Source organism: Azolla caroliniana, unplaced genomic scaffold (genome assembly GCF_043228905.1).
Source record: "Azolla caroliniana isolate FFs.n. ecotype wild unplaced genomic scaffold, voAzoCaro1.0.p SCAF_12, whole genome shotgun sequence".
Classification (NCBI taxonomy): Eukaryota; Viridiplantae; Streptophyta; class Polypodiopsida; order Salviniales; family Salviniaceae; genus Azolla; species Azolla caroliniana.
This window is the reverse complement of record NW_028230447.1, coordinates 7,319,539-7,346,686: the sequence shown is the minus strand read 5'-3', so window position 1 is coordinate 7,346,686 and position 27,148 is coordinate 7,319,539. Positions and strand designations below refer to the sequence as shown.

At 36.7% G+C, this 27,148-nt stretch overlaps 2 protein-coding genes across 3 annotated transcripts; one reads left to right on the top strand and one right to left on the bottom strand.

Moving 5' to 3' along the window:
• The first annotated feature begins 3,035 nt into the window (after positions 1-3,035).
• On the top strand, positions 3,036-10,320 carry LOC147856993 (uncharacterized). The gene is made up of 7 exons (XM_087328348.1): positions 3,036-3,706; positions 5,141-5,349; positions 6,266-6,581; positions 8,980-9,087; positions 9,240-9,490; positions 9,592-9,680; positions 10,164-10,320. Exons 1-7 carry the CDS (start codon positions 3,326-3,328, stop codon positions 10,169-10,171), a joined length of 1,362 nt encoding a protein of 453 aa, XP_087184474.1. The 5' UTR covers positions 3,036-3,325; the 3' UTR covers positions 10,172-10,320.
• Positions 10,321-12,465: 2,145 nt separating this feature from the next.
• Positions 12,466-25,489, bottom strand: CYCH;1 (cyclin H;1). 2 transcript variants are annotated; one of them, XM_087328844.1, is made up of 14 exons: positions 25,369-25,489; positions 23,315-23,407; positions 16,203-16,253; positions 14,972-15,050; positions 14,764-14,888; positions 14,601-14,674; positions 14,191-14,311; positions 14,037-14,105; positions 13,890-13,934; positions 13,438-13,515; positions 13,285-13,343; positions 13,117-13,201; positions 12,958-13,046; positions 12,466-12,870 (listed from the first exon to the last, which is right to left on the bottom strand). In XM_087328844.1, the coding sequence occupies exons 2-14, from the start codon at positions 23,372-23,374 to the stop codon at positions 12,789-12,791; spliced, it is 1,017 nt and encodes a 338-aa protein (XP_087184970.1). In that variant the 5' UTR covers positions 23,375-23,407; positions 25,369-25,489; the 3' UTR covers positions 12,466-12,788. The 2 variants fall into 2 exon arrangements, with proteins under 2 accessions (XP_087184970.1, XP_087184971.1); XM_087328845.1 differs by having other exon boundaries at positions 23,315-23,391; positions 25,369-25,440.
• Between the last annotated feature and the right edge of the window lie 1,659 nt (positions 25,490-27,148).

Genomic DNA, 27,148 nt, shown 5'->3' with positions numbered 1-27,148 from the left:
AAGGCTATATTTGTAAATAGTTTTAAAGTCATATAAGTATAAATATGACTTAGGGCAATCACTTTGAAATAGAATGTTAGTGTTGTTGTTAGTTGTATTAGAGTAGAGTACAGAGAGAGAGAAGTGAAGCTGCCGGTTGGCGAAGATACAAAGCTCGAGGTTGTTGCCTCTAAGTCTCCTGTTGTACCTCCTTTCTCGTATAGTGATAGTTGGAGTTTGTGGGCTCCCGTGGTTTTTCCCTATTAGGGCTTTCCACGTAAACATCCTGTGTCGTCTCTTCTACGTAAGTGTACAAACCTCCATTTTTGTTTTGCTCTTTCATAGAGTGTTTGAGTCTCGGTTGTGGCCGAGCACTATTCCGCATAGGAACATTATGTATTCATAAATCGATAGAGTGTTTACGATGCCTTCCTTTTAGCCTTCTCAAATTAGTATATTTTGATATGGTATGTTTTCATCTTTACATGCCTTGTTGGGGGTCATCGGTTATAAAAACTCACGTGACTGTCTTTATTTTGATGTTTTGCGTTCTGGACGACATCATTCTATCCTTATGGAAGATGAAGTTGTAGCTCAAGTGAGTAGTATGTTGCATGTTCGTATATTGTGGAAGAACGATAAAAAAAGGATGTTGAATCAACATCCAAATGATATAAATAGTTTATCTGAATTGTGGGTCTACGAGAATAAGCCCATTGATCACCTTTTTGTGGGATCCTATTGAATGGAAATAACAAAGCATATAAGCACAAGGAATGTTAGGTACACAAATCCCATTTTTTCAGTACTCGATAAAAATGGGTAGAGAATTGCTAAGGAGGCGTGTGGCTGTACGCCAACATCGTGTAAATTTTGGAGATTAGGTCATGTAGAACACTTTTGGTTGAAGCAAATTCCTAGAAAAGTTGTCTTGTTTAGATGGTTGTTGGTACGTTATGGCATGCCTGTGAAGTAATGGATGAGGGGGCATTGCCATGATTTAAAATGTAACAATTGTGGTTTTCCCAATGAAATGTTTCGCCATGTTTTATGGGCATGTCCTATTGCTAGAGCAGTATGGAAAAGAACGTTGAGAATTTTGTATCCTATTTATGGTAAACAGGTGTACACATGGGCTTTTGTGAGATGGGGAAGGTTGGCTGAAGAAATATAGAAATATGAAAGGGACTATGTTGATTTTTTTCTCCTCTCCAATGGAAAACATGTATTGGAGGTCTCTTATACTACACCAATCCATTGTTTGGAAGAGGGAAAGGTTTGGTCTACGATATCTTCTTTAGTAGTTTGGGTTATGGAAGGCAAGATGTAAGTGTGTATTTTAGAAAGTCAAACTGATGTGGTTGAGTTAGTCAAGGAGATATGGTTGATGCTCCTGATACTTTAAGAGGTCAATATGAGGCAATACCTGGTGAGCTCGATGTTGTGTTTCATAAGCAACAACATTTTCGAGAAATTTGGAAAAATGTTGAGGTCTTCACCTTTTTGGGGGAGAAAATAAAGTGGAGATATGCTCCGCCAAGTTGGTTTTTTCTGGGGCCCATCGTGGAAGGACCTTGCATGAGGGCTTCCGCTACTAGTTGATTGAAGTGGGTAGGAAGGTTATACTTTATTGTATGGATTCTTTGTAGCCTTTGGACATCTTTTCATTAATACCAAGGTGAATATTGATCTATATATATATATATATATATATATATATATATATATATATATATATATATATATATCATGATGTTGTACATTTGCATAAGTGTGATTAAACGAAGAAGATAATGTCATCAACATAATGAAGATGATCACTTACAAATTACTTTTCAAAGAAGAGTTAAAATATATGTTTTCCATTTTCATGAAATATATGAGCATGCAATCCCATTTATGCAAATTTTCCAATAGCGTCAACAAGGGGGGAGATACGAAATAACAATTGTGGCATCACATCCCATATAACGAGAAAGAAAATAGTGATAAAAAATTTGTAGAAAAAGTAGAAACAAATAAAATACATAATTGGGAAGTAAGCAAGTGGCAATGAAGATGTTGTTTCAAGTGCACGTCGACGGTTGGCTAATTTTCTTTTGCCTCCACAAACCCTAACAATCTCGTATAAGAAATGTGAAAAATGACAGGTTTTAGGGTTTTGATTCGATAGGGAGTATTAGTTGGGTGACCACAATTTGGTCGGACGACCGTTGCCATCTATAGTCGGGCGATTGCCTGTGAGTTAGGCAATTGAAAAGTGTGAAGTCGGGCGACTTGGGTCGTATTGGGTGACTGAGGAGAGGGAAGTCGAGTGACTACAGGTGAGTCGGGCGACTCAAGTAGTGTTGGGTGATTGAGGAGAGGGAAGTCGGGTGATTCAGGTAGCGTTGGGTGATCGAGGAGAGGGAAGTCAGGCAACTCAGGTGGTGTCGGCGACTGATGAAAGGGAAGTTGGGCGACTGAATATCATGAAGTCGGGTGACTCAAATAGTGTCAGGTGATTGAAGAGAGGGAAGTTGGGCGACTGTAACAGGTGAGTCGAGCGAACGACTACTAGCAGCTTTTTTGTTGGCGCGTTTTTCTTTTCTTTTCTTTTCTTTTATCTAGATCAGGACAGTGCAGATCGCACGTGCCCTTTGAGCTGAGCAACCTGCACTATCCATGCATGGCCTGCAATTATTCCCTCTCAAGGAAGGAATGCCATGGCCTGCAATTATTCCCTCTTTATGACTTTAGGTGGAAATAGACACGTCGATGTATGTATGTATGTATTGTATGTATGTATGTATGTATGTATGTATGTATGTATGTATGTATAATGTATGTATGTATCATGTATCATGTATGTATGTGTATGTATGTATGTATGTATGTATAATGTATGTATGTATCATGTATCATGTATGTATGTATGTATGTATGTATGTATGTATTGTATTGTATTGTATTGTATTGTATTGTATTGTATTGTGTGTGTGTGGAGGTAAAGGATTTGGAGTATTCATAGATTTTTCTTCTTCTTCTTCTTCTTCTTCTTTCTTCTTCTCATTCCAACATTTTTCTTCTTCTTCTTCTTCTTCTTCTGTGTGGCTATGGATCCTTCGCCATCGCCGTCATCTCCTTCGCCTCTCCATTCTCCTCCTCCTCCCCCCTTTTCCATATCTCTAGATCTTTCTGCACAGCGGGATCTTCGAATCTGTGATACAATATTGTGGTTAGTGTTGTAATTAAGAGCCATGGATTATATTCCATCTACCTCTGCGCCATAGCCAGCTGCTGTAATAATCTTCTCTCTCTCTCTCTCTCTCTCTTTCTTTTTTCCTCTTCAAGTTGCAATAAATCCATGTCTGGAACCTCGAATTTCCCCCCTTCTCTGTGCACTGCTCAGTACAGGCCACTATTTCAGAGTAATTTATCTTATTCTTCTTCTTCACCATCGACCAACTCGTTCTTGTACTTCTTCAGAAGATCCAATGTTTGTACTATTGTTTACATGAGACCGTTTCGTCAGAAAGAACTCTATGGGAACACGGTCTTTTTGGATCTTCTTCGACTAAAAAATTATACAGGTGTTCATAAGCGCTCTTTAATTCATCAGCAGAGTGTCCTCTGTGAGCTTGGAGGTCGTAGCTTCCATGAAGATGGATCTGATTACAATAGAGATAACGAAGATGAAGAAAACAAAGATCACCATAACTTTTCTTGGAAGAATTCTTTGGCCAAGGTACACAAACTTTATATTTGATAAGATTTGTGAAAAAAAAATCTATCTTCTTTCATCTAATACTGTCATGTTTTACAAAGATATGAAAAACCCATCCATATTTTGCTCGTATGTGAGGGATAGCCTTCATTTTTGTATTCTGCTTAACGTAAGGCATGATACATTCTTGTGCCCTTCTCTCATTTAATTTTTGTAATTCAATGAAGAGAGAAAAAGTCCATCCTAAGCTGCCTATGATCTCAAAGGAGTAGTAAATGTAACTTATGTCTTTGCAAAATTCTTGTAATTCAAAGATGATTCTACTACTCATGTTCTCTAAATGCACAATAAATATTGTGCATTTCTTTATGCAATTCTCGTAATTTGGAAAGCAAGAAAACCATCAATAACATCCTTATCTTGAAGGTATAGTAGGTATAGCTGTGTATGGCTTTGTGCAAATCTGGTTCAAAGAGGGGAAATCTCTCCATAGACCGTGCTTATCGATGTATCTTAGTCAATTAGATATCTTGTATTGCTTTGTATAACCTATATGTAATTTGAAGTCTAGCAAAAATCTGTCCATATGCTGCATATTTCAAAGTGGATTTATTTCTTTGTTTAGTTTTTTCAATTCAAAGAGGGAAAAATCCTTCCATATGCTGCTGTGTTCTCAACATCATCATAAATGTGCTGTATTTGTTTGAGTCGTTCTTGGTTAGAGCAAAGGACTGAAAATCCTTGGGTCATTGGTTCAAATCCACAATTAAACAGTGAATAGTAGGTCCAAATTGAAATTATGCAGTAGATGCAACTAAAACCCAAACTTCTTTGAGCTAGAGCCACAGATCTGGAGAGTAACAATAAATCCGTAGGGGTAAATTCAGCAAATTTGTATTCTTGTAACTTGAAGAGGGAAACTCCATCAATAGATGCTTCTTTGAAATCAAGAGTAAATGTAACTTGTCTCTTTGCGTACTTGTGATTTGAAGAAGAAAAGTGATTCATATGTTGCATATCCCAATATATATATGTGTGTGTGTGTGTGTGTGTGTATGTACGTACATATGTATGCATTACCAGTATGATGGAACATTTGGATTCAGTAATTGAAGGCTGAGAATATATTTATGTATTGTGAATATGCTATGATTATTATGTGTATGAGATTTGCCAGTGTTTGAGGGCTGGAAAAGCACAGAAGAGAGATAAATACACATGATATAGAAATGCCATATCATGTTGTAACAAAATAAGCGATAGCATTTATATGGAGGGGGCAGTATTCTTTTTGCAAAGAAAGAGTTTGGATCATAGGTTGCGTAAGAAATAAAAAATCCAGACACGCATATACATATAAATAGAAAGAATTTATATAAATACATACATATATATACAAAAGAGGTATGTATGCGATGCATATACCTAACATTGAGTTTACATGTTTCTTTGAAGGAACCTTCTTTACTTCTTAGCCTTATTCAGGAGGTAAAGCCTCTTGATGTTAGTCAAATCAGTAAAGAGGCATCACCTGACAGTACGGATGCAATGAAGAGAACAGTCTCTGGTATGCTAGGGATTCTTCCTTCTGATCAGTTCCATGTAACTGTTGGGACATCTCGAGAACCGCTGGCAAAACTGCTGGTCTCTTCCATGATGACTGGGTATGTATTTAATTGGCATTGTAAACCATTGGCTGCTCTATTTAATCAAAATTTGTTATGCTTCCATATGATTGTAATAAGCCATTGGCTATATTCACATTTTTTTGCCCATTTGATGGTTGATTAGGCTAACATTTTGTGATGCTTTCTTATGATTTTCATTAGCCATTGTATGCATGATTATGTGATTTTTTCTTATGATTGATGTATTGTTATGATTTATATAAAGCTTGAGTGTATAAAACTTTCAGATGATCTTAGTTGCTTGATTCTATTGACATGTACAAAGCTTTCTTACGGTTGATATAAGCCATTGGATGCCTGAATTTATTTATGTTTGTAATACTTCTTTCTTCCATTGCCGTTTGCTGAATCTAATCAACATGATAATTAATCAAAGTCATTCCTAGTTTTCTTAGCAGTGCAAGCCCAAATTATTTTTAGTAACTAAAGCATAGTGCATGCTTACTCTAAATCATGTAATTAGCAAAAGTCATTCTGTAGTTATTACTTATGTTATAATTATGTGTGTAACCTTAATCTTCATGAGTTGGATTGTCCCTCCAAAATAATTTAGAACTTCCTTTCTTTTGTTTCTTGTACGGTTACACATTATGAAATGCTGTATAGACTGTCTCCAAAGTCTTCAGAGTTTCTTTCTTTACTTATGCAGTTATCCATGAAAAAATGTTAGAGTTGGTAAAGTAATAACTGGTGCTCTTCAGAAGAGCTTAGAATTTCCACTCTTCTTTGGTTATTTGCGCACTTTACAAGTGTTGAGCATAGATTCTCTCTCCAAAAGAGTTTAGAGTTTCCTTTCTTTCTTTGCTTGTGCAGCTATCCATTAACAGAGTCTTGAGTTTAGATTGTGTCTCAAAAGAGTTTATAATTTTCTATTCTTCTAATAATTGTGCAGATATACATTAAGAAATGCTGAGTATAGATTGTGTCTCCAAAAGAGTTTAGAAACCTCTGATGACGATGAGATTGGATGTCAACAAGATGAGCCATCCACAAATCAGGAAGAACGCTTAAAACAAGGAGACAGTTTTAAGAACATGCCACAGGAAGAAACACAAAATATTATTGCTGAGAATTCTCTGGAGAATTTTCATGAAAGAAAAATCTCTATCGAGGATGATGCTGAAACAATCGAGTCACTTGGTCCTATGAGTGAAGAAACTAGGAATTATGTCCTGTATCTCAAGGGAAAGCTGATGTCTGTTACAAAGGTATGCACATGTTAAAAAGGAAATTATGAGAGCTAGTTTCAGTGTTACTCTAAATGCAAAAAATCATTGATTCTCTAGTTTAAATACAAACAATTGATGCTTCTCTTTAGTCTAAATATAGACAATTAATGCTTCTCTTAGTAAGAAATCAAAGAAAACTAATACTTATATCAATGGTTTTAGAACTATGGGAGGATTACATAGAAAATGCTATTTTCAAAAGAATGATTGACCTTTTCAAAAAAAATTCCATCTGCTTCTTCAAAACATTTCTCCTGAGAATAGGTATGAAGAAAATTTTCTATTACCGTAAGAAAGATTTCTCTCTCTCTCCGTTTTTTCCCTGTAAACGTATGTCTGTATTAAAACAAGATGACAATACAAAACCTTGCTATCTCAACGACGTCATTAATAGCCATATGGCAAGGTAAACCCTCTGAGGTGCTGTAATACTAGAAGGCATAAATGTAACTCGTTTGGGGACAAGGTTCCCATACAACATAGGTCTTAAAACTGCCAAATCAACTCTCCTTTTTTTTGGCCTACATATTTGTTGTGGTACCCCACAAAATCCAGCAAGCAAGAATCTCTCTCTCTCTCTCTGTGCCTCGTTAAGGAAGAGCAATTTGTGCAATTAGAGTTATGTAGAAAGATTAATCAATGTGTGCATGTTTATTTTTTCATAGATTTTTATTTTAGATGATTAGAAGGATTTATTCAAAAAGTAATCTTCACAATAAATAAGATTAATCATCATGGATACTAAAATTATGCCAGTGAGATTGATCCAAGAATCATGTAATCAAACTGATATATCTTAAACGAATAATGGTTAGAAATTGCACTATTAAATCAATCTCCATTGATCATTGCTAATTAATAACTATAATAGTGAGAGTTTAAATTTTTTTATAGCAATCATGATTAAGAATTACTAAGACAGCTGTTTATAAGGATGACTAAGACACCTATTATTAAGAATGACTAGGACATCTATTTATTATGGTATATTCTTTGATCAATCAAAGAAGAATATATCCTAAACAGGAGAGAGATTTTTTATAGGAATCCTTAGTTTCAGTTTTGTTAAATTTTCGACTAAGTGTATAAACATAAATTTGAAAAGATCTAGCACTACATTAATTTTCCCTAGAAGATAAATGGTGGAGAGCCTTGCATACTGGTTTAACTATGTGAAAAAAAAGTTCCTTCCAGTATAGTGACATGGCAAGGTATGCAATCAATTTAGCTTCTGGCATTAGTTAAGGACAATGATCACATGAAGGAAAGGTGATGTAATTCTCAATGACCTGATCTTGAAGATTCCATATAGAATATACGGTCAAGAAAAGTAGCTGCTGTCATTCTCTAAAGTGAATTTTTCTGTAGCTGATCAATCAGGTATCCCATTTTCGGTACTAGATTATATAGATAATCTCAATAATGTGTTCCAATTTATTTAGACTTAATATTTTGTGCTGTCAAATAGGCGGAGTCAAGACATTGTTACAAAGAATGAAGATTGATATCTTTGAAGAATGATGTCTGATCAACAAGTGAAGAAGAATGGAGATGGCCTCATCCCAAATTGTCTTCTGGATCACAGTATATGGGCAAAATGCTACTTTACAAGTCAAACAGTTCTGATTAAAAAAGATTGCAGTCTAAGATTTGAAACTCTTTATAGTTTGTATGTTGTGTAACATTATACGGGCAATTTTATATTACATGGTGACAAGCGCACCAGTTGCATCATGTTTAATTCACCAAAAATGGTGCTAGATCAATTGGACACAGGAAAAGACAGAAATGCTGAAATTTCATTTAGGAAAATTAGATGTTAATAACCAGAAATTCTGAGTGTAAGTATTACGAAGGATTTTACCTTGTTCAGTTTTCCATAGCTACCTTTTATAATTGTTGTTTTACTCGTGTATTAAGAAGAATTGCACCTTGTACAATTGTCCATTACTACCATTTATAATTGTGATTTTACATAAACGAAGAAATAATCTGGATGCCTTGGAACATGGAAACATTCAAGAGTTGCCAGTGCAGAAGCTCAACTGTGTTGAGAACTAGAATCTCAGAGACGCTTGGAAGATAATGTATTTAGAAGCTCAAATTCATGTGAGCTATGTGTTTACTACTGATGCTGCAGTTTTATGTGGATTCTTCATCTTATAATACACAATTTTAGATTTTTACATTTGATCATGTTCTAAGACAGATTGGAGTGTCTTGGATCCTCATTCTATCTAAAGTCTCTGTAGGATTTTAACAGTTTTTGGGACAGTAAGAACACTTATGATCCCATCAGAGGAAATAACAGAAACTAATGATTGATCATATCAATTTTCAAAATCATTGCCATCTGTTGAATGTGGTTTCACTTCAGGAGCTCGAGGATCGTAAGCGAATCACTTCTGGCCTTCAGGTGCAAACCATAGTTGGAGAAGAAAACAATGACCTATTGGACTACCTTCGGAGTTTGCCACCTGATAAGGTTGGAATTTTGTATTTTTGTTTGTTAAGAGTACTTTACACAAGTGGAAATTGAGTATTAATATTGTTAAATCCCAATGTATGTTCTTTTCTGCATCAAATCCCAATGGTTGATCTCTATGTTGTCAATTCATGATGCATACTCTTCGACAGGTGGCAGAATTATCACGACCCACTTCACAAGAAGTGGAGGAGGTGATTGAACATGTTATCAGTGGGCTTCTTGATGATCCTTCAACAAAGCTACAGCATAAAGATCTGCAATATGGTTGTCCACGAGGGGCAAGCACTATTAATAATGGTCCATGGGATGAGGATAGCATTAAAAGATGTAGTTCTTCCCCCTTACAATCACAATCTGTGCTTACAGTGAATCGTGACTATCTTGCAAGATTGCTTTTCTGGTTTGTAAATATCTTGCATCTCTGTATTATATAATGTTAAATTATGCATCAATTCGGGAAGGGGTAGTGTTTTCTTTTCTGAAGGTCATGATTTATTGCAGGTGCATGTTGTTGGGCCATCACATGAGAGGTGTCGAATATCGTTTGGAACTCAGTCGCACACTAAGCTTGTCTGGAGACCTTGATACTGGTATTTATGAGAATTGATTGCTGCATATTAAGTGATTGAAACGTCTCAATATATGATATAGAGCACTTTTATGCATTTGATGTTTCAACTGAGAAATGATATAGAGCAGTTTGATATGTATTATGATGTCTCAAACATAGGATTGGTAGAGAACAGTTTTCTGCATTTTATGATGCCTCAAACTCGTAAGTTTTAAAGAACTATTTAATGCATTTTATGACATTTCAACAAAGAAATGGTCAAGGGCAGATTAGCCGCTAGAAAAGGAAATGAGGAAGAGCAGATTAGCCTCTAGAAAAAGAACATAATGATATAGAGCAGTTTCATGTATTTGCCTTTAGGACTACCTTCAAATTTCACATTGACATCTGACAGAAATATGCTGTCTCTCAATAATTACTGATGCATTTGCTAGCACAAGAAAACTATCATTATTGTAATGATTTTCATTTCTGTTTCTTACACAATTGGAGGTGTTTGCAGGCACTTAATCATGTGGCAAAAAAGCATAATTTTTTGTTCGGGGCTTTGGTGAGCTATCAACTTTTATGTTCTATACTGGAAAGCCGTCATTGTAGAATGTGTACATTTCATTTCCCATGGGTATATTTATTAATTGAAATTTCATTTTGAAGTGTTAGTTCGTCTATGAATGATGGTGCGTTTTTTCTTCTAGCGGATAAGAACAAATATCTGTGTCAAATAATGTTGAGCAAAGACTAACTGAATCTCTTGCTCACCCCTTTTTGGTGCACAACAAATTAAAAGATTTAGGTGCCAGGTAAAATCAAACTAAATAAATGAGCCACTTGAGCATAGCATATCACTTCATTAATGGGAAGGCTTTGTCACATATTTTGGGATGTTTTTATATAGATTTGTAATGTTATCAAATAGGTGGTGTAATGTTCTTATTTTTATTCCAACTCACTGTAGTGAGATGGATTATATCATTTCTTGATGTAAAACTAATAATTTGACGTAAAAATGTGCATAAGCTGCTGAGTGTGCTTAAAATGCCATTGATTTATTATGGTCATCCCTTGCATTGCTTTCATTTCTTAGAAACTAATAATTTGACATTGATTAGAGTACACGACCCAATAGCAAACATGGGTGCTTAATTTTGGAGTATGATGATTTATTATGGTTATCCCTTGATGTTCAAGTATAGGACATGACCCAATAGTGAAGATAGGTATTTATTTTCTAGTTTGATGATTTATTATGGCTGTCCCTTCCGTAGCTTCGATTTCTTAGAAACGTCAATTGCAGCACGCAACCCAATAGCAAACATGGGCGCTTATTTATGTTCCAGTCTGATGATTTGTTCTTGGCATTATGTAGCTTCCATTTCTTAGAAACTAGTTTGACATCAATTAGAGGACACAGCCCAGAAAACTAACACAGGTGCTTCTGTTCAGGCCTGATCATTTATTATGGCCTTCCCTTAAATAGCTTTCATTTCTCAGAACCTAATAGTTTGACATTGATTAGATCACATGACCCAATGGCAAACATGAGTTCTTATATTCCAGTATGATGCATAAGTGTAGGCTCTGAGATATGGTGAAAGGGGATCTATATATAGGTAACCCTTGAACTTGACATAGAAGGATTAGGGCACCTGGCCATATAGTAGGCATGGGTATTCCCGTATTTCACTCATTGCCGAAATATTTTAACAAGAAAGAAACAGCATCATGAGGATCTATGGATATCTGGGAACAGACTGGAGGTCATCTTTATTCTCGTCTCACCTCTCTTTAAGCAGATGTATTTAAACATTAATACATCTCGAACTGGTGAATTATTGTTGCAAGTAAAAAGCTTATAAAATATTGATTCAAACACAGTTTTGAAAGTATCAATCATTGCATGCTGGTATATTAAATTTCCCAGAAGTACTTGCCTTTAATGGAATTACTCGTGTCAATTAACCAGTAGTAGGTGAGCCCGAAATTTAAAGATTTTGGGCAGTTCTTTGGTTTCTACTCCCAAAAGGCCAATTAGACTTCACCCGTGAAATTTAAAGATTTTGGGAGGCTGTTTGGTTTCTACACCCAAAAAGCCAACTAGACTTCACCTGTGAAATTTAAAGATTTTGGGAATCTCTTTGGTTTCTACACCCAAAAGGCCAACTAGACTATGTACTAAGACCAATGCCTCAACTAACATCTGCCAACCCCTAGTCAACATTGTTTATGGTTGACTAAGAGTATCTAATTGTATTAACGCTCCCAACTTTCATTTTTTATTATTAATGGAAACATCTTTGACAAAGACTTATGAAATACGAATGCCCTTAACTTTTCCTATTAATCATTATTCCGATCTCAAAGACCAACACAGTAGGACCGAAGTCCTATCACGTTATTCCATGCTAATGTATTCAGAGCATAGGCTTGCTTTGAGCATACCAACCAGTTAAGGACAGGTGCGCATCTCTAGCTGATAAGGCGGAGAATCAGCCAAACAACTAAACAAAAATGGTTCACCTAAATACATGAAAGGACCATTCATAGCTTTAAGTAGGTACACCACAATTATTAAGATCTGCAATCTTTTCTTATCGACCTGCAGATGCATGATACAATTCCACAATTCCACAAAACAGATTATATTTGCATATCTGTGAGTCGTGTATGAAGAGATTAGTTCAATCACAATGTTTAATACAAGTACACGGAAGCGGCTTTTAACACTCTGCCTGTGTTTATCAAGCACTCTACCCTACACCCTAACATGTAGAAATAAATGCTTCCTACATTCAATCACTATGATGTCACATGAAAAATCTTTTACCATTTCTAATCTCATCAGAAGGGAGCACCACCTCTACATTTGTATGTGATCCTCCTGCCTTGTGCATTGCACAAAGATTCCACATTCCATTTCCAGGCTTTTTTTTTCAATTGCTTTCTCAGCCGAGAATGACCAGATTTCTCTGGCAATAACAGACTTACATCCAAAAGCTGAAAGTCGAGGAGAATGGCAATTTGATCTATACCACTTCCTCCATCTGATACTGTTCAACCCTGAGCACATACAGCTACCTTGAACCAACACACAGCTCTTACTCGAAGAACACATCTATATTCTGTGATATCAGAGTCCCTCAGGTTTTGCAGCTGCATCCTGTGATGACCGTTTCGTCTTGTGTTTTCCTTTTCTCTCCCTTTTTTTACTTCTGAAAGAAAAGAAATCCATATGTCAGTCCATACCAACATCTAATGTGGACCCTATATCTATACACATCTATTTATAACAGACTTACTCATCTTGAAGTGCTGGATTTCGGCAATATTTTAGTTTGCGATCAATACGTTTCACATCATCTTCATTCACAAACCTTACCTCTTTCATCTGCAATAGAATGGTTTCTTTTAAGAACTATTATTATGATAACAATACTTCATACAACTTTTGACATTACCTTTTGAATAACAGAATGAACTCGGTCAATTAGCTCTGAATAGGAAAACTTTCTCGACTGACGTTCTGCCACACTTTTCAGATACCTAACGCAATTCCCAGACAGGCATAATGAATGAGTGGAGCCAACATACTGAGCAGAATTCAGTAATATCTCAGGTGGCCATACCTATCAAAATCAATCAAATTGTTCTCCAGATTTGCATTGTATAGGGCTGCAATAGCCATCTGTCAAGAATAAAATGCCACAGATACAATAACAGCTATAATATCAAGCAAAACAAGCACCCAAAAAAACAAGTCTTTTGCATTTATACCTAACCTGACCAGGAGGGAACTGAAGAACAGCATCAGTCAACATAGCATTGTCAACAACAAACATTGCAGCTTCTTTTAGATCCTGTATAAAGTGTCATTGATTGCATTTAGTTTAACCAGTGTAATAGAGATACAAAAAGAATTTCAACAAGGGTTCGTTGTAAATTTGTGGTTACAATTATGAATATATAAATAAGTGTTGTGCAATCATTCATCATACACATGCCATTGATAAGTATTGCTGCAATAAAAATCTGGACATTCTGCCTCTAAAGGTTATTTTTCCTGCCCCTTAGCAAGCACCAACTTCCATTTCCCATATTGTCTCATTATCTTGAAACTATATCCTCCAGGAGATGGCACCATTTATAAGGTTGTAAAGACCATTCACTAGAAACAAAAACATAGTTTTAACAAGAATGGGTTTTTTAATTGCAATACATTAATATGACAAACCTTCAATTTCTGCAAGAAGGCCTCATCTTTTGAACCGAAAAAACTCTGCAAATATTACAAACCTCCTTCAGAATAACATTTCAAAAACCATATGCCATGAAGAAATGCTCATGACTGTTATTAAAGGCAGTAACGTCTTTAGTGTACCTCCATATCGATAATGAAACCATCCAGTGAACGATATGGAGCATAAACAATCAGATCAAATTCCAATCCCTGGAAATTTGAGGTGAAACATTCTCTGTTTAACATGTAATTATTTTATATGCTTAACATTGTGTGGTCCAGACATCTTACAAACCTGCAACAAACAAAGCTCATTCTTAAGCACAGCTTGAGGATCTTGTTGAATACCCTTCCCAAATTCTTCAGCAGACACATGAAATTCCTCAACTTTGCATGATATGTATATGCAAGTAAGCCTAAAAAACAAGGCAAACATATGATCAGGGTAAATTATACGTCTTGATATAAGTCCTGTTGAGTCTTTGGGACAAAGATCAGAATGAACACAAGTGAATCACAGAAATTGCAATATATCTGTTAGCAGTAGATTCACTAGAAATGCATGAATGCATAGCAGAAGAAAAAAGGACGATGAGGACAACAAAGCACTGGCAGCCATTGAGAGACAAAACAATGAAAACAGTGGTTTCAAAATGAGCTTCTGTATTTTAGTGTAGTCAGAGAAAAATTATTAAATCATCTTACATAATTTGTTTGGGATCATGTTCCATGACAGACCAGTTGAGAAAAAATCTCTTGAAATACAATATCGCTGTAGCCTACAGTTAAAAAATGTAAACTATTCAGTTTTCCATCAGAATGAAACAGAAGAATGACAAACGATTACCCATAAACCGCCTCAAGTGACCTGAATCTTGTGGGGGAAGCTAAATGCAGCACAGACTTGTTGAATCTTCTGTTCATAGAACCTTTGAATCAAAGTCTCTTCATCCACCGTAAGAGGCTCAGGAAGTGTGATTGATTTTTCATTTGCTATCAACATGACATACTTTACATTTAAATGATCAGCTCAAACTTGCAGGAGTAAGTTGCTTTACCAAGATTTACTTACGTACCTGAACCATCTGTTGTGATTGGAACCCCTGGATATGCCAAAGACCCATCAGCCTGAACTTCCACACGGGTTGCACCATACTACATACAGTAACACACTAATTGAGCATTTTGACTGATAAGAGTATACCAAGCAGCAATATTTTTCCTTTACTCTATTCGTAAGCTTTAGTAACCATACACATATCACAAGTCCTATTATAAAATAAGTAAATATTGGAAGACTCATGTTTGGTGAATCAGTCTGCTCTAAGAACTGTGATTAGCCCTCTCCTGATTACCTAATCTGCTTAGAGCCCACAAAGTCTTTATGTAAATTTCTCCAGTGACATTTTTCTTATTGAGTATGAAACATCTGCAATAGACTTCTCTGATATACGTGGAATTAAGGTTTCTTGGCGATGAAATGTAACAACACAACTAGTAGACTCTCTAGTTTTGTCCCTGTGTGGGCTGAGACCTCAGGTACATAAAAGCAAGATCCATCCCTCTTCATTGCCTTTGCTACTCCATCAGCAATCCTCCCTCACTTTCATTGTTCTTTAACCTGCACTGATTCTTCATGATATTGGTCATACAGCTCCAATTCTTGCTCTTTCTTAGATCCTCCCCTTCTTTCCTTCTCATTCCACCTCCCTTGCTTTCTTTTATTCCTTCACCTACTCTTCTTAAGAAAGTCGCTCCTTAGAGGAGATATGTCCAGAAACAAGATTCCTAAAATTCAGCAACTATGGATCAAAATAGATTTCCAAATTATATATGTATGCCAGGTTTACCAAAAATAGAACTGACTTTTACAAAATGATGCTGATTCGTCATTTTCCTGGAAAGTATCTAGCACTCAAGATCTGGGTCAACTATGCTACTTCAAATCCCTTATAGCTATGTCATATGTGCTCCTGCATTAAATGACAATAACTTTCCCCTTGCAAATAGAGCTACTATGATTTAACAAGAGAATTGCATGCCCAAGCAAGACCGATATGCCAAGAAATAAATATAATGTCTCAAAACTAGAAAGATGTTCAAGAAACACTTAGAAAAGTGTAACAAAGTCAACTCAAATCCCTTATCATCATGATTTAGCTGCAGTTAATGTCCTCAAATCACATTTATATATCGTTCTAATATGTTCAAATTCATGTCCTCATTCATTTTTATTCAGCATTGTACTTTGTACTTCAGTTCATAAAAAATGAGTGGAATTCTGTAAAGAAACACTCTTTTACTCACCTTTTTCAGAGCAGCTATAGCCCTTTGGTTGGCTGCATGTCTCTTGTCAACCTGAAAATAAAAATAAAAAACATGCCAATTACTTTAAGAAATATAAAGAATCATTTTATCATAGGTTTAACTAAAGTTCAGTGAATGTTCAGATTTGACTCTGCAATCATTAGTTTTAATAGTAAAATCATGCATAGCTTATATCATGGATCTGACAGCACATCATTGACAAAAGATTCACATCAATTATTAAGAATTTAGAATTTAGTCATGGAACTGTGAGAAAAGCTGTTAATAGCAGCAGCAGAACAGTTATTAGAACAAAATAGACACAGCCAAGCTGTGAGAAGGCTGTTAGACAGCAGTAGAAAAAATGGTTGCAAAGAGTAGAGACACAGCCACAGAATAGAGCTTGTTATTAAGTAGCAGCAAAAGTCACTAATTCACGAACAAAATGGTAGTGCACTTCGATATGTTTTGTTCTACCATGAAATGTTGAGCTATGTGCCATGGCACAAGCACTTTCGCTGTCGGTGAAAACTGCAATAGGAGAGTCTTGCAAAACACCAATGTGAGAAAACAATTGCATTAACCATAGCAACTCACAGCAAGTATCCAAGAAGGCACGATATTCAGCTTTCATTGATGAAGTAGAAACTGAGTTTTGCTTCTTCGATTTCCAAGAAATCAAGCCTGAACCTAACATAAAACAATAGCCAGATGTGGACCTTCTAGAATCAATATCACCTGCCCAATCAGCATCCAAGTATCCAACAAGCTCAATGCCGCCTCTAAAAGACAGACCATAGTCGAGCGTGTTGGCCAAATATCGAAGAACTCGAACAGCTGCTTGCCAATGACTTTGTCTTGGAGCACTTAAGAATTGGCTGAGAATACTCATGTTATAGGACAAATCAGGCCTGGTATAAGTTAAGTGAAGAAGGGACCCAATTAACCTTCTATATTTGGTGATATCCTCAAATATGGGAGAATTATCTTCACGAGATAGCTTTGAGTTTGGATCCATTGGACAGGAGAGTGGCCTGCAACTTGACATGCTATAGGTCTCAAGGAGCTGCTTGAGATACCTATGTTGGCTGAGGAAGATACCACTATGTGATTGATAAACCTTCATACCTATGAAATAATGGAGAAGTCCTAGATCAGTCATCTCGAAGGTTGTTTTGATGTCAGCGTAGAGCTCCTCGATTTCAAATGCAAGGGACACTGTAATTAGAAGGTCATCAACATATAATACGATCAAGCATAGCAAATTATCTTGGGAAAAAACATAGAGATTGCTGTCAGCATAACAGTTCTGAAACCCAAGAGAGAGAAAGAAGGTATCAAATTTGTCATGCCAAGCTTTGGGAGCTTGCTTTAAGCCATACAAACATTTGTGTAACCTGTAGACCATGTTTTTCTGCTCTGAAATCTCTAAGCCTAGAGGCTGTTCAACATAAACCTCCTCTTTCAAGTCGCCATTATAGAAGGCTGACTTGACATCCATTTGAAAAATGGGCCATTTGTTGTGAGCAGCAAGTGCAAGCGCACATCAAATAGAGGTGTACCTTGCTGTTGGAGCAAAAGTTTCCTCGTAATCCACTCCTTCGACTTGTGAGTAGCCTTTTGCAACTAAACGTACCTTGTGCTTATCCAAAATGCCATCAGCATAGTATGTGGTCTTGAAAATCCATTTCAGTCCAATGACTTGTCGATGTTAAGGCCATGGAACCAGCTCCCATGTATGATTACGCTCAATGGAATCAAGTTCAACTTTCATTGTTGCTTTCCACTTTGGAAGAACAAGGACATCTTTTGCTGTTGTGGGTTCTTGTGATTGCACAACAGTGCACCGTAAGGCAAAGTTGCATGAGTGAAGAGGCAGTTGTGACTTACATGTTCTTTTCATGTTGGTCGGAGAACCAGATGTATACTCATGAAGTTCAGCATTGAAGAGATGAGAATCACCAATGGTGGCTTGAAGCCACTTGGGAAGTGGTGCAAGTTGGTGTGTGGAGGGAGGGGGAGTTGAGGGAGGTTTGAATTGTTGGCGAAGTTAGAGATTGAGTAGGAGGAGATGGGGGGCTTGAATGTGAGACATCTTTGTCTAAAATAGGAGATTCTGGAGGAGCTGGGACTTCAGCTGTGAACTCAAGTGAAATCCTAGAGTCATCCAGCTGAGACTCCACAAAATGAACATCCCTAGAGATGCAATCTTGGTTTTGGACTCAAATTTAATCCTTTTATGATCTGAAATGTGAACATAAGCATCACAACCAAAGACTTTAAAATGAGATAGTAATGGGGTCTTGAGATAGTGAGGGGTCATTGCAGCAACTATTTTTGTTGGGCAGCAGTTGATGATGTAGACTGTTGTGTTGACAGCTTCACCCCAAAACGAGAGAGGAAGATCAGATTGAGATAGCATTGTATGAACCATCTCTTGCACTGTCCGGTCCTTCCTTTCCACAACTCCATTTTGTTGAGGAGTATTGGGTGTGGAAAATAGGCGAGCAATGCCTTGTTGAGAGCAGAAATGGTGAAATTCTTGGGAGATAAACTCTCCACCATTGTCGGACCTGATATTTCGAACTTTCTTTGATGTCTCGTTCTCAACAAGAGCTATACATTCTTGAAATTTGGTGAAGGCTTGAGATTTCTCTACAAGAAAATAAACCCAAACCTTACGGGAGAAATCATCAATTATAAGCATGAAGTAGCGTGCACCACCAAGAGTAGTGGTTTTCATGGGACCACAAAGATTCATGTGCACTAACTCCAAGATAGATGTTGCACAGTGAGTGGCTTCATGAAGGAAAGGCTCTCGATGTTGCTTGCCATGAAGACACGCAACACATGGGGTATTGGGAGTTTTGAAAATAGGCAAACCCTCAATTAGTTGTGAAGAGGAGAGCTTTTGTAGAGACTTGTAGTTGAGGTGACCGAACCTAGCATGCCACAAAGTGGGATCTTCTTGTGCCACCAAGGCATGAGAGCCTTGAAGAAGATGAGATTTGGATTTTTCCAAGGGGCTATGGAAGCTTTTTAGGTGATATAAACCCCCTTCTTGTGTGCCACTAGCTACAATTTGTAGGCTATTGGTGTCAATGACTTCCAAAACTGAGCTATCAAAGTAGACTCCATAACCTTGCTTCATGACTCGGTAGACTGAAAGTAGGTTGGCAGAGATACAAGGCACATGTAGCACATCTTGAAGAACGACAGGTTCATCATTTGAAGAAGTGTTAAGAAACACATTACCCACACACAAAACCTCAATGCTTGAGGCATCTCCTATGGAGATTAGGGAGGAACTAGGCTTCACACCATGCAAAATGGATTTGTCATATGTCATGTGTGCAGTGGCACCATTGTCTACTAACCACTCATCAATGGTTGAGGTAGTTGTTCCAACCAAAATGTGAAGAATGTTCCTCAATGTCAAGGAAAACAGTTTCTTTGGCTGAGTGGACCAAGTTTGATTTTGGTGTAGGTTGACTTTCGGTAGAAGAAGATTTCTTGGCATTGTCCCTTTTCTTTTCCCAACAGTCGGGCTGAATGTGACCTTTGTAGCCACAATAATGACAGGTGAGCTCCTTGTAAGCTAGGTTGTTTGGTGGTCTTGGATTGGGTTGTAGGAGTTGCCATTTTGCTTCCACTTGCCTTTACTTTTCACATGTAGAAGCATCTCATTGGAAGTTTGAGCACTTTTCTTCCTTGTTGCCCTATCTTGTAGCATGCCAAGAAATGTATTCATGTCAGGTGTGTTGGGAAGAAGACAAATTGTGTCACAAAAAGCTGAGAATGACTCAGGCAACTTTATCATTAGACGATGCACAAACTCAACTTCCGTTGACTTGCTTCCCAAAGAAACTAGTTCCTTTTGGAGAGTAAAAAATTACGTTATTTGATCCATGATGTTGGGAGTGTCATGAATCTTAAGATTTGCTAGTTGGTTCTCAATGGCTATCATTTGAGCATGATTAGCTCGATGATACCTCTTTTTGATGGATGTCCATAGTTCACTGGCTGTCTCTTCATCTGTATCTTGAAATTGACGAGCGATGCTCAGTTTAATATTAAACATGAGGAAAGCATGAGCGCGAGAATCCTTATCTAGCCAAGCTTCAATCTCAGCGTTAGATGAGCCAGCAACTGATTTGGTTGAAGAGGATGAAGTTACTGGTGGTTTCTTGTCACTACCATTGACTACATTCCATAAACGATGGTACTGTAGCAAGGTCTTTATTTGCAGCTCCCAATCCAAGTAATTGTTCCCATCCAAGATGGACTCTTTGGGGAGTTGGGGAATGGTTGATGAAACAATGGTGGCATTTGAGGCCACAGATATCCTCCTCTTGAGCTACAACTGGACAATTTACAGCAGCTGTAAGTAGATGCTCAAGGTCTTTCTACTTCTCCCTAGATGCTAGGTGAGGCTCAGATGAGGGGAAAAGAAAAAAGAAGAACCTCCTCTATAGGGTTGGGAGGGAGGGATAAAAGAAGATAGGTTTGTGTGCTCTTTGGCAAAAAAATCAGGCTGAGGATATGGAGACCTCACTGCTCTGATACCATGTGAGAAAAGCTGTTAATAGCAGCAGCGGAACAGTTGTTAGAACAAAATAGACACAGCCAAGCTGTGAGAAAAGCTGTTAATAGCAGCAGCGGAACAGTTGTTAGAACAAAATAGACACAGCCAAGCTGTGAGAAGGCTGTTAGACAGCAGTAGAAAAAATGGTTGCAAAGAGTAGAGACACAGCCAAAGAATAGAGCTTGTTATTAAGTAGCAGCAAAAGTCAAACAAAATTGGGGAAAGTGGGTGAAATTGTTGTTTGGTAGTTAAGTGACTCTTGAACTACCAAACAGGTGCAATAAACTAGGAATAAGAGGGAATATCTTGGAAAAAGTGGAAGGGAGAAAAGGCATTTAAGGCGGTGCAGATTCTAGAAAGAGAAGGCATTTAAAGAGTTGCAGATTCTAGAGAGGGAAGAATCAAGGAAGAGAGGGAATGTACAATAGAGATAATAAAGATGAAAGAGAGTGTGGGTCTGGAGTTGCCACCCTCCAACAGGAACATCAATTAAAAATGGGTTAAACTCTGAAATACCCTTCAAGTATTCTTTATTTCTCCAAATGCCCTTAGTTAACCCCTCTTGAGCAATTATATGTATTTATAAACATATTGTAAGGTCAACTCATTCACTTTTTCTCAATAATATAAGCTATTGGTGTGAGAAAAGCTGTTAATAGCAGCAGCGGAAGACTTAAAACAAAATAGGCACAGCCAAGCTGTGAGAAGGCTGTTAGACAGCAGTAGAAAAAATGGTTGCAAAGAGCAAAGACACAGCCAAGGAATAGAGCTTGTTTTTAAGTAGCAACCAAAGTAAAAAAGTCTTTACAAAAGAGGCTGGTATAGCCTATTTATACAAAATTGGGGAAAGTGGGTGAAATGGTTGTTTGGTAGTAAAGTGGCTCTTGTACTACCAAACAGGTACAAAAAACTAGGAATAAAAGGGAATATCTTGGAAAAAGTAGAAGAGAAAAAAAGAGGCATTTAAAGCATTACAAATTCTAGAGAGAGAAGCATTAAAGGAGTTGCAAATTCTAGAGAGGGAAGAATCTGGGAAGGGAGAGAATACAGTACAAAGATAATAAAGATGAAAGAGAGTGCAAGGCTGGAGCTGCCACCCTCCAACAATTGGAGCAATCATATTATCAAATCAAAAGAGCATTAAGAGTTTTCCATTACAAATATAGTTTTGCAACAATAATGTGAAACCTTAATCATGATTTGAATATTGATGATGGTTTCAACCAATCAAGATCGAAGCACAAAATTTTACAAAACTCAGAGCTTTCTCATTTTGTCACTCAAAACTCTAATCTTGTAGCTTCTAAAATTAAATAAGATTCTCACATTGATAAAGCCTACATATCAATCAAAGCATCTAAGTGAGTCGCATTCACTTTTCATTTAGAGGAATCAATGACAATACTAATGATCTCATTTGGCACAGGTTCAAAATCAATATTCATAAACATGTATGAAATAGAGTATCAAACATACTGGTGTATTTTTACTTCTCTTAATATAATAAATCTATAGCAATTAATGATGTATTTTCCCCCAATTACCCACTCTGCTAAAGCATCAAGTCTCTACGTCCCCATTCTCTGGAAAAATCCCACATATGGGATAGAATACGATGATATAGTAAGATTTGCTAGTATGGGGATAATACGACTAGGGGACTTTAATACACATATGATTAAACAACTTTATTTGACACAAATGAGGCCATAGTCAATTTGTCAACTACCATGTGGAAGCCTAGTGAATTCACATAGATTTGTTGTCATAATTTTTTGGCATGCCCATAAGAGGTCACACAAATTAGATTGTTCCAACAAAAATTCACCAATATGAATTGATCCCAAAATAATTCCATACAGGGAATGGATTGACCAAACCGTGAAAGGATATTATAACTTTAAATAATTGTTTCACCTTTGATGGGACTGAAACACTCTTTCTTAGCTGTTCCTGTTTCTTCATTTCTAACTACAACAAACTTGTGGAATACCAAATTTCCTTTTAGACGTAATCAGTCTCAAGACATGTTAAAACAATACATTCTTGAAAGAAACGTATCACTAAATAACAAAGGAATATTTTTTTCTCACCATTTATTTAGAACTCTATTGTCGACTAAATTTGTAGACTTACAGGTGGAACCCTAGGTAGATTCAGATAGACTTGTCCAAAATTTAGGTTCCATAGTGGTAGTTCACATACATTAGATTATTCTGGAAAATCTTAACTAGTATATATAAATCCCACCAAAATATTCATATAACCAATGGATTAATGAAATTTAGAAATGAAATTATTCCTTCCTCATTTATAATTTTAATATGGACTTGAAACAATTCTACTTTGACATTTCTATTTCTTAATTTTTAGCTATTAGGGATCTGTGGGAAAGCAAGGCCTTTTAGGCCTGAATCGGTGTCAACACATGTTCAAGCAATACCTCCTTGTATGGAATGCACCATTACATACACTATTAACAAGAAATTTATTTGTGTTCTTCCGCTTAAGAAAACATACGACTTACAAGGTCATCAAGAGATAAGATCCACCGTGCATGATGAGAGGAAGTCTGAAAATCAGCCATGCTTGTGAGAGCTATGCCTGTATACGTGGTTTCCTGCAGAGAATAACATCAAAATTCTACACAAAACAACTGTAAAAGACATTAAGCATGACATATCTGAAAGCAAAACAATATTGCATAGTTTCAGCATTAGTTTGCATAAAGGAGAAATTTCTTCTGGGAGGATTTGTATATTAGGAAAAGTGAAAGTTACGTGGTTTCCTGCAGAGAATAACATCAAAATTCTACACAAAACAACTGTAAAAGACATTAAGCATGACATATCTGAAAGCAAAACAATATTGCATAGTTTCAGCATTAGTTTGCATAAAGGAGACATTTCTTCTGGGAGGATTTGGATATTAGGAAAAGTGAAAGTACATTAATTTGATTAATCATGCTTGCTAAGCCAATTACATAAGCGAACGTGATTATTACAACTGGCATAACTAGTGAATGATTTACATTCTGAATTAAATTCAAAAAGATCTGAAGAAATTGACAGTTGTGCTAGAGTAATTTCATAGTTCGACATAGTGGTATATGATTATGAGCAAGAAGCAATATTTTCTTCTCTTTGATTTTGATACTACAAGAAAGAGGTCTTCTCTTTGGCTTTGATACTACAAGAAAGAGGTCTTCTCTTTGATTTTGATACTACAAGAAAGAGGGAGAGTAAGATCATCCACCATTACCTTTGCTCTTATATATGAGCTTTCACATCTACACTCCAAATATTCAAATACAAGAAGGCTAGGGTCTTATACTACCTACACCTGGCCCTCATATTCCCTAAGCTACAGCCCATAAATTGACTAGTATTACAAGAAAAAGGGAGAGTAATATCTGCTAATGTAACCTTTTCTCTTGTATATGAGCTTCCACATCTACACTCCAAAATTCAATTATGACGAAGGCTAGAGTCTTACACTACACCCAGCCTCATATTCCCTAAGCTACAGCCCATTGATTGACTAGTACTACAAGAAGAAGGAAGAGTAATATCCTCCACTGTAACCTTCGCTCATATATATCAGCTTTCACATCTACACTCAAAAAATTCAAATACGCAGAAGGCCAGACTCTTACAGTACACCAGCCACACAGTCCCTTAGGTACAGCCCATTAATTGACAAAATCCAATTTTTTCCTACTCATATTACAATTTATTAGGACATGGGTGGTTCTTGTTGTCTACAAATTTGAAGGAGATCATGGATTCTATGGAATCACAAAGGATTCACACTAAGACTGAATCGTTTAAAAGCAGAAAAATTCACACTAAGAAACTGAACTGATTATTGACTATAGATATTTCAAAATATATAATCCTCGGATCTAGTTCATGTGAAAAGAAAGAGACCTATTGATAGTAAAGATACCTCTTATTCATAGAACTATGGATTTACACAAAAAGCTGACAGAATGCCTGTGCACACGTTTTTATAAATTTGTAGATTCTGCATGCACATGCACTCTTTACAATTGATCCACATTAATCTAGTTCCTATTGCAAATTATGCTAGCTCAAATATATCAAGAACTCATCCATCATCTTTAATAACACATATATTGCTCCAAAATTGTAGACAATAATCCATCATGTTCCTCAGATATTGCAAAACAGAATTCAATCATGTTGCTCAAAACATACCAGGAATTAATGAATTATATTTATCAAACATTGCACGAGCGTATTCAAACTTTATTGCTTAAATTGCAAAAAAAAACCTTACACTCATGCTCCTCAAATATTGGAAGGAAATCATTCAAACAAATTTAGATCAAATACGGTAAGGAATGAATCAATTTATTTGCCAACAACAACAGCTTAGTAATCAAATATAATGGAAAGGATTTAGTTTCGTAATGACGATATACTTGGAAGGAGATCTATACCAAAAAAAGACAGAGCCATGTTTTGTTTCATGAAGTGAAATTCCAAATGTGGTAAAAAAGGAAGGAGGAACTCGGAGAGATGGTGATAAGAAGGAGAACAAAAATTAAAAGTTTACCTGATGGAGGGAGGGAGCAGTGCGGATTAAGCCATGGGCGAGCTCAAGGAAATCAATTCCGGGAAAAACAGAGATTAGGGTTTCATAATTTGCAATATAAGCAAAAAGCCCTGTTGATAAAAAAAACTAAATAAATTTATTTTTTTTAAATTACATATTAATTTGGGACAACATAATAGTTTCCGGGAGGCGTCCGTCCGGACACATCTATCGTCCCCCGGGAGCATCAGCCTCTCCCTACAGGCAACAAGAACCTGCATTTACCCTTTTACCGTAGCGTGGGCAGGGCACCACACCATTTAGGCCTCTTGTCGCATTGGTTCCCGAACACCCCACAACCTCATCATCGGCCACAGGAGACAAAAAAAATGCCTAAGTCTTCTAATTACATTCCCTACTCTTGTCCAGCTCTCGCTCATCTTTGCCAAGGAGATGAAAAACACACCCATGGTGTTTTGGCTCTTGCTTGTTTTGGGTTTTGGGGAGTGAGGGGGGCTATGTGGGCAAACAACTAGTTGATTGTAGATGAAATTCCAGGTCGATGTGGCAGATAATCGCTTAGCACTAAAACTCTGTGGCAAACCATTTATTATATGTCAATAGTTTAGGCTCCGTATATGCTTGCTCCAAACTGAAAAATGTGTGTCAAGCCATTTACTATCTATTGACAGTTTAGGCAACGAGTACGCTCCAAAAGAGATACATGTTGATCTTTCATAATGTCATTGGTTAGGAGAAATGTGTGTTGGACATTCGTATTTTGTACATAGCTTTGGCTAGACCCAAAATGAGCATCCAACTAAAGCTTCATTCGTATGTGGCACAAATACTTAAGGAGCATGAAATAAAGCTCGTTAAGTCTTTGCATTGTGATAGTTCAATGCATATCATCTTATTTACATCGTGCATGTTTTGGACCCACGTTCATGTAACTAAACACACTTTGTTTTATCCAATACACATAAACACCCACATCGATTCAGAAAAACAACATCTAGTTAGGTTGAGTTCACATCATAATTATATGTACTTTGTAATGATTGGATTAACCTCGAGAAGTGAAGAAAGATCACTTGATCCACCAACGTAAAGCAATTGAGCAAGAAACTTGGTCAAATTGGTATGGCATTCAAGCGGGAACAAATGGTTTTCAAGGTGAATAACAAGCAATCCATTTGAACATCAAACTTGAAAAGATTCATCACTTCTATTTGGCACATAGGAGCTCAATAATTTTAGATTTAAAAATTTTACTTCATCTAACACAAGGACGGGAGTATGTGAAACCTTTAGATAGTCTATCCACAAGTATCCAAGCAAAGAGTGCCCAACTTGCTCATAGATTCACTACCAAAAGTGGAGATTATCAACATGATACTCCCTCATTTCCCAAGATGTTTCCCTGCCATGATTGATGAATTAAGATGTGTTGTTTGTTGTCTTCATATGAGTATGATCGTTTCATCTACCTTGTTGGAATGACTAGCATACTTTCTAGTAGTTCAGCATATAAAGTTAAAGGTACAACGAAACATGCTTTACCTTGAATACAAATCATGGCAGCTTCTCAAGTCTCCCAAAACATCTTCCCCCCCTCAAGGCCATTTTTGCTGGATTGTGAAAAACAATTTCAATGTTGCAAAACCATACTTTTTAGGGGCAAATCTTACTGCCCATAACAATGCTAAGGTCACATACGCAAACATAGCCATCAATTAATAGACAGTGGAAAGCCGATATATCAATTATTCTACAATACCTTAATGTGATGCCCCAACAG